Source organism: Dioscorea cayenensis, chromosome 10, assembly GCF_009730915.1.
Source record: "Dioscorea cayenensis subsp. rotundata cultivar TDr96_F1 chromosome 10, TDr96_F1_v2_PseudoChromosome.rev07_lg8_w22 25.fasta, whole genome shotgun sequence".
In the NCBI taxonomy this organism is placed as follows: Eukaryota; Viridiplantae; Streptophyta; class Magnoliopsida; order Dioscoreales; family Dioscoreaceae; genus Dioscorea; species Dioscorea cayenensis.
In genome coordinates this window covers 21,902,547-21,910,842 of record NC_052480.1, presented here as the reverse complement: position 1 = coordinate 21,910,842, position 8,296 = coordinate 21,902,547, and the positions used below count along the sequence as shown (strand labels likewise).

At 35.3% G+C, this 8,296-nt stretch overlaps 1 protein-coding gene across 1 annotated transcript; it reads left to right on the top strand.

Annotated features, from left to right (window-relative positions):
- The first annotated feature begins 406 nt into the window (after positions 1–406).
- LOC120270371 (ACT domain-containing protein ACR4-like) lies at positions 407–2,448 on the top strand. Its single transcript, XM_039277368.1, has 7 exons — positions 407–558; positions 638–683; positions 766–880; positions 975–1,042; positions 1,126–1,725; positions 1,795–1,899; positions 1,976–2,448. The coding sequence occupies exons 1-7, from the start codon at positions 407–409 to the stop codon at positions 2,318–2,320; spliced, it is 1,431 nt and encodes a 476-aa protein (XP_039133302.1). The 3' UTR covers positions 2,321–2,448.
- The last annotated feature ends 5,848 nt before the right edge of the window (positions 2,449–8,296 follow it).

The window sequence follows — 8,296 nt, the reverse complement described above, 5'->3', positions numbered from 1 at the left end:
AAAATCAATTGTTAATGAGAATTAAAAGCAAATTTAATACAAATATATGTTTAATAAACCAAGTTCCTACTTAAGATTCAATGTTAAAAAATCAATAAAAATTTAAGCCAACCCATAGAATCCCACAAACCAAGATATCACAACCCTTCAAGGAGAAATAATCCATAGATTCCATAGTCAAAAAAATAAAAAAAAATTTTAAAAAAAAGGAAATGTTTTGACATGATCCACTGATCCAGAGGTGTATTTTTGGAAAGAGTGGTGATATCATATAGGACCACCTTCTATTTCTATCTCTTCATTTTATTCAAGAGACACCAAAACAAACTAAGTTACATATATATTAATTTTAATATTAATATTAATATATATATATATATATATATCCTAACTCGGTGGTTGGTATATGCCATCCAAAACCAAGCAACTCACTTTTTCTTCTTGGCAATGGACTCTTTTTCTTGTTCCTCTTCTTCTTCTTCTTCTTCTTCTTCTTCTTCTTCTGATTGACATTGATGATGAGTATGAGAAGTTGGTCATTAGAATGAATCCTCCAAGGTTTGTTCTTTCTTGTTTTTTTTTTCTTTACAATTTTTTTTTTCTTTCTAGTTTGATTTTTGTTGACTCTTGTTTTCAGAGTGACTGTGGATAATGCTTCAAGCAGAAAAGCCACACTTGTGAAGGTTTGTTCTTTCCTGTATTTTTGTTTTCAGTATTCTCTATTATTATTATTTTTAGTAGCATGTAAACTTGGATTGAATGTAGGTGGATAGTATTAATAAACATGGGAGTCTTTTGGATGTTGTTCAAGTCTTGACTGATTTGAATATCACCATCAAAAGAGCTTACATTTCTTCAGATGGAGAATGGTTTATGGATGGTACTAAACTTTGTGTTTTTCTTTTTTTGTTTTCATCTTTTTGTTTATTTCTGTTTTTGATTTTTTGTGTTTGTTCCTTTTATTTCATTTTTAGTTTTCCATGTTGTGGATGAAGATGGTAATAAGCTCATTGATTATGAAGTTTCTGATAAGATTCAACAGGTACTCAATCAATGTTCAAATCTTCAATCCAATTTCATGTCAATGATTTTTAACAAACTATGTTTTTTTTCTGTTTTATATAGTCATTAGCAGCTAGAGCATATAGTGTTCGGTCAGTAGGCGTCGAACCGGCATTAGAACATACTTCGATTGAGTTAATTGGTATCGACAGACCAGGTTTACTGTCGGAGATTTTCGCCGTCTTAACAGACCTAAAATGCAATGTTGTTGCTGCTGAAGTTTGGACTCATAATTCAAGAATGGCTTCAGTAGTATACATTACCGATGAATCAACCAGAGGACCAATTGAGGACTCTGATAGGCTTGCTAACATTAGGCGGCTTCTTCGGTATGTACTTAAAGGAAATCGAGATAAACGTAGCGCTAAGACGGCGATCTCTATCGGTGAAACTCATACTGAAAGGAGACTACACCAAATGATGTATGCAGATCGTGATTACGACATTGATAATGTTCAAGAAGAAGTTATTGGATTAACAATTAGCGAAAGAATCAAACCGATTGTTACCGTTGAGAATTATGTAGAGAAAGGATACTCATTGATCAATGTTCGGTGTGATGACCGGCCTAAGCTACTTTTCGACACGGTGTGTACTCTGACCGATATGAAATACGTCGTATTCCATGCTACTATCATTGCTGAAGGACCAGAAGCGTATCAGGTTTGTTTTTGATTTCTTTGCTGCTAGCATTGTCTAAATATATTGTGTGACATTGATTCGGGTTTGTAGGAATACTACATTAGACATCTTGATGGATATCCTATTAGTTCCGAAGGTGAGCGACGACGATTAATTCATTGCTTGGAGGCTGCTATTCAAAGAAGAACTACAGAGGTATTGTTTATTTTCGTCGATCAATTAAAAAAATATTCGTTTGTCTTTGAGTACTAATAATTTGTTTTTGATGTAGGGATTGAGGCTTGAATTGTGTTGCAATGATAGAGTTGGCCTACTATCCGATGTCACTCGTATATTTAGAGAAAACGGTCTTTCGGTCTCTCGAGCTGAAGTAACTACTAGAGGATCGAAAGCAGTGAATGTGTTCTTTGTGACTGATACTTATGGTAATAAAGTTCAAAGCCGAATAATCGAGGCGATACGAAGTGAAATTGGAGAGGCAATTCTTCGAGTAAAAGACATCACGGCGTACTCAAGGTCGAAATCAGACAACGAGAAGTTCTCTTTCGGTACTCTTTTTCGGTCTAGATCGGAAAAGTTCCTCTACAACTTGGGCCTCATTAGATCATGCCCTTGAAAAGCAAAAGAAATTCTCTAACTTGTCATAGTTTTTGAATTTTTATAAAAATCAATTTCTTGTTGATGATCTTAACTTTTGTAAACCCACAAAATTGGGATTCAATTGCTTTAAATGACTCAAATTTGAATGCCTTTTGAATGAATATATTCTCTTTGGATTGTTTCTCAACTTGCAAAACACATCAATATCTTTTAAATAATACGGAATTACACCCTTCATCATCGGATTGAATTGAGTCCATATAATATACAAACATATAAATATATACCGAAGAATCTATTTAGATTGAATCGAGTTCATATAATATAAGTTCGATTTTTTAAAAAATAATAAAAAAATAATCAATTAGATTAATTAGAATATAATTAGAGTGTCCCCACAAGGAATTCAAGTGACAAGTTGGGAGGGGAATTTGAGCAAGTGGAGAGGCCATATGCATGCCAACACTGACAATGAAAACAGTACTATCAGAGGGCCAAAGTTAAACCTTGCTTTCTTTTTAGGACATGATTGTGACTTCATTGTCCTTAACCTTGGCAAAACCAAGTGGCCAACTCTTCCATGCAAACAAATAGTACCCATTCTTTATTAGATATGAAGTTTTCTTCTATTCATAGTTAACCTCTTATTTACTTTGTGTGGCTTTCTAGTCAAATTTAGAATCATGTACTTCATTTATTTTATATATATATATATATATATTTACTCCTCTTCTCAACTTCTTCTTGTTGTTGTACTTTGATTTTACTTCATTTTTAGATGAGAGTCAGATACTTTCAATCCAATCTTATATCATAGTCATGTAGATTTTTTTTTTAATTCATGTATGCTGATTTTTAAATTATTGGAGAATTTAATGAATAAATAATAATTCATATTACTATAAAAGAAGATCATCGCTATAAATAAAAAAAAAAATCAAATCAAATCAATTCCACCAAAATATAAGATAATATTAATTTGGGCTATTCCAACTGATTAAGATTTAAACCAATCAAACAAATGAGTTTGAGTTTGAGTTTGGTTATATATATATATATATAAATCTTTGAGAGAAATTTATTTTTTTATAGGATTCTTAGTACCTTGCTGAACACTGATTTAGAGTATGTAGTGCTTAAAGAACTAGTGAATCAAAGACCTTATATCTATATATTCATAAAACCTAAATAACATTAGATAAAATTTTGTAATTTTAGAGTTGCAAGTGATTTTTTTACTATAGTCATATGTTGTTACCTTTTGAAAAGTGTATAGGGAACCCAAATAAATTTTAAATTTTCGATAAACTTATGTGTAAAGTTTAGTGGACTCAAAATAAAAAATAAAATAAAATTGAAATTTTTTTTTTTTAAAAAATAAATATACATTCACCAAAGGGGTATATATGTCAAAAAAGGTCAACCATTTGGGATCTTGGTTTTTGGGGCACGTTGTCCGATAACGATTTTTGTCGTCACGTGATTTTTGGACTGGAGGCCCAACTTGCGCGAGAATTCCGGAAAAGGGTTTAACGGCCCAGGCCCACTTGCCCACTGCCCGTGCAGTTGTACCTGAGGCACCATGTTGTGGCTCTCTTTTGCACACGTGTAATGACCCGAATGGCTAGAAATTAACAGAGCAAGCAGGAAAGCAACGGTTCGATAGGTCCACTGCTCGAAACTCGCGCTGGACCTCGTTTAGAGCTTGTCGGTCCCCCTGCTTCGGATCCGGAGCCAAACCCGGATTTGGACAGCATCCGATAATGTTTCTTTTATTTTCTTTTATTTATTTATTTATTTTATTCAAACAGGTTGAGACATAATTTTGCATTCCTAATTAATTAATTTTGAAATAAAATACATGACATGGACCCTCTATTTTTACATTATCGAGGGACGTGCATACTACGTGGAGTGTAATTGTAAAAAACTATGACGTACAGTACGTTCACTATATGAACTTTGTGATTTAATCTCAGGTCCTCTTTAAAATGAATAACCTATGTAAGAGATTGGTGCTAATAGACCAAGAACATGTTAAATTATTTATATACTAAATAGCCATGAAATTATTAAAAAAAAATATTCTTTTACCAACCACTTAGTTCAAATGGTTAGTAACATTAACATGGGTCCTTTTGTGTGGCGCATGAGGAGTGATGAAAGTTCGAATCATTGTTGGATGAATTAGCTTACCAGTGATGTTGCACTCATTAACATACGCCAACTAGATGAGGATGTATTTGAAGTATTAACTCATGCACGTATACCTGTTGACATATGCATTTGAGATATTAACTCATATATAATGGAGATACTAACATACACTTATTGTCATTTTCAAAGAGAAAAAACTTTTTTTCTAAATTTATTTGTTTGTTTTTAATTTATTTATATCATTACATATAGTTTTGGGATAATGATTGGGACGTCCTTGGTAATTTTTCTAGGACCACCTAGTTCCTAAAATTTTTTATTACTCTAAAAATACATTTTTTTTTTTAAAAAAAAAACATGCTCCAAACATCCTTATGATTACTAAATTAGTATTTTTTATTATTTTCCCCAATCTTAGTCTTGGAGTAAGCTTGCCGAGATTGTTAAGGTGAGCTCGCTTTGTGTGGGGTGACCTTGCCCAAACAAAGTGAAGTATAAGAGTAAAATAATAATCTTAAATCTATTTAATTAAATTAGAAAAAATATGTCAAATAAATATGATTTTGATATATAACAATTGATTGGGTAGTTTGATAGGTTGGAAAAATCAAAATGTTTTGTGGAGACAGTTGAAATTTCGGAAACATTATGGTCCTTTTTCCTATATGTTTCATAAATATATTTAATATATAACAAGGTGGAAGATTATCAATCAAACTCTATATAATATTAAAAGATTTGTCTTGGGTTGTTGATGCATTACAATGTTTTTAAATTATACAAAATTTATTTTTGTTCTTGAATTATGTAAACATTTTATTTAAACCAATCTATAAATGAAAAATAGTTTGTATATTTTAATCTTTATAGTTTATTTAACATTTTCACTAATAAATTAGAAATTAAATAATCTATAGGATGGGTAAAATTTTCTTTGAACTAGTATTCTCTTAAACTATTGGTACTAAGTTCTTTGTGTATAATATTCATTTTGGAAAGAATCCGAGATGAAACTCCAAAACTCAAGAAAGCAGAGAATATCATACTTGCTGACCTCGCTCTACTAGAGGTGTAATTGATTGAGTTAGAGTCGAGCAGCAAGCTGCTCAAGCTCAAGCTCGATTGAAAACTCGTTGCTTGATACTCGGCTCGAACTCGATCGAATTTTGTTTTTGTAAATCGAGCTATACTCGATAAATAAATCGAGTTATTCACTCGATTAAACTCAATAAAAGCTAATAATAAATTATATTTAATTAGAGATATTTTTTTACTCAAACTCGAGTTGGAGCTCAAACTCAATGATATATATATATATATCTGTAAACTAATATTTAATATATATACACACAAGTCTATCTTTCGATTAAGGCTTTGCGAGCATTCAGTCGAAATATTGAGATGCTGAACGGCTCGCTTGATTACTCAGCTACTGCAGCTCGAGTTTCGACCGTAAACAAGTCGAGTTCGAGCTAACTTGAGTAGCTTATGAGTAATAGTGTATCATTTATACCGATGTTTTACATACGTGCATATCTGACGTGTGGTTTGTCGGATTTTTGGTTTAGGGGATTATATGACTATTTTATTTTGTTGAAGGACGAGAAGAAAATATGTGTTTTGCAATCTTGGCCCGCTGTGGATGCGGCGGGTGACGTCGGTGAATTGGACGGTTGGATTTGATGGCGTGGCGGGATCTCTCTCTGGTTGACGGTTCAGTCAATCCTTATCCCAAAGGAGAGAACCTTACACATATTCTTGGGAAGTGGGCACCCTTCATTTGGGTGGACATCATTTTGCCACGTAATCCTTTTAAGTGGGGCCCACAAACCCCAATTATTTTTTTTTTCATGTTAAATACATTAAATTATGTGGAAATTAGACCCTTTTAAGTTTGTAAAATTGTAAAAACACCCGATTAGTTTCTGATAAAACCCACTCCTTTTAAAGTCATGTTTTTGAGCCGAGACCACATAGCGGATGTGAGCGAATTGAGTTTCAAATTTTTGAATGAAAATGCCCTTGCGTGGGGAGTCGTAGGTGCCTTGACCGTCTCGCGGTTTGAGGAGAGTGGGGGTTTTCGTAGGATAGCGAGGAGGCAATTTATTGGGTAGTTTAATTCTTTTCTCGACTCGCGTCTTGAACTTTTCATTTCAGAAGTGATCTCGAAGTTAGTCTCTACGGTGAAGCCTACATGTATGCATTTCGTATCTTTTCCCTTTCCTGACGTTATCTCGAAGGGAGAAGTCCCATGTGACTAGTTGGCGTTTCATTGAGTTCTCGATCAGGTGTTGAGTATGGTTTTATGTTAGCTGGTACATTACGAAAGAAAGATTTTTCGGTTTTTGTTTTGTGCTCTGTTTATGTTGGAAGATATTGAAGTGCGAGAGTTTCTCATTTGAGGGTTTTGTTGATCTGCTGGGGAGATTTCTGAGTTAGGGTTTTGTTTTGTTTTCGTTTTCGTGTGTATACGCTACTCGAAATAGTCGATTGTTATGATTTGTGTAATATTTATAATGTACATTTCAGTTTTCGTTTGATATAGTTTGCGGTTCTGAAAATGAGGGTTTGGCGTTTAAGAAATGAGATGTTCTGATTTAACATTTGTTGTCTCGTTTAAGTATTCCGTCTACATTTTAACAAAATGGGTCTACTGTTTAACATTTATCTCTACGTTTAATAGACTGAGAGATCTGGGTTTAAAACCTTATATTAGCAGCTTAAAGCTTTTGTATACGTCTGCCGCTTGTGATTATAGGCGGAAATCGGCCTGGTTAGTGGGCGTTGCTATTTGTGGCATGGTTGTGGAGGCCAATAGGCAGTGAATTGAAAGTTAACACTGACTCGGCCATTTGGGAGATTATTGAAGGGCGCGTTTGCGGTACGTTATTTGAGTGGAGAGCTCGTACTACTGCGAGAGGCCCTTCTTCAGTTCTCTTTTGCAAAGATGCGATGGTCGCCACGATAAATTCGAGGATCGAAGGCACTGCTGAGTTTCAGACCTCGAGATGTGGCCCCTCGTTCTTAGTGACGTTGCGATAAGCGTGCGGGTGATCTACGAGAAGAAGAAGCAGTCAGTCCGGTACGGTAGGTGTCTGCTCGAAGACCTACTGAGCGAGCCGGAGGACTCTTTCAGTCGAGACACTACTGATGACTTGACTTGTCGGCAGCAGGAGAAAGATAATTTTGTCGAGCTCCGATGGGTGATATTGCCTACGTGGGGACCGGTCCTGCTTCCAGATCGGCCATCGTGCTCGGTTCCGAGCTGGATCGTTGATTACGTGATCGATCTACATGACTGCGTATTGGGAAGCGTCTGGCGTGGGCAGCGAGGCGGCACGAGTCGCTTATGGAGGATATTCCTGGCTGACGCCGCGGTGCGAGATAGATGCTTGCCGGGAAGAAGGCGGCCACGAGGGGTGCGTTGGGGTTGCTCGGTCGCTATGGCGTGCACGGTTTCACGGTGGCCGGAGCGGGGAAGAAAGTCAGTTTCGTGCCCAAGGATCCCGAGGATCTCTTGCGCTATCTGGTGAAAGTGCTTACCGGAGCAATGACGACGGTCGCACGCAGGCTGTCGTCGTCTCGATGGAAGAGGTAATAAATCATGGACTGATGTCTAACACTCTGAAGTACTTTAATGTTTAAACATTGTTTTAGCGTTTAACTTTTAGTATTACTGGTTTAACTTATTAATAACCATTTAAATATTCTGTTCTCCGTTTAATTATATTCTATACGTTTAAATATATAGTTTCACGAAACTGGTTCGTGAATTCGAAGAAAGAAATATTTGTTGGCGTGGCCGAGCGGATGGATGCCATTGTCTGAACCGCTG

Excerpts from the sequence above, each read along its gene's own strand:
- LOC120270371 (XM_039277368.1), top strand. The coding sequence starts at position 407 with ATGCCATCCAAAACCAAGCAACTCACTTTTTCTTCTTGGCAATGGACT. Across the intron at positions 684-765 it reads GAAAAGCCACACTTGTGAAG|GTGGATAGTATTAATAAACA; the intron begins GTTTGTTCTTTC and ends GATTGAATGTAG. Across the intron at positions 881-974 it reads TGGAGAATGGTTTATGGATG|TTTTCCATGTTGTGGATGAA; the intron begins GTACTAAACTTT and ends TTTCATTTTTAG.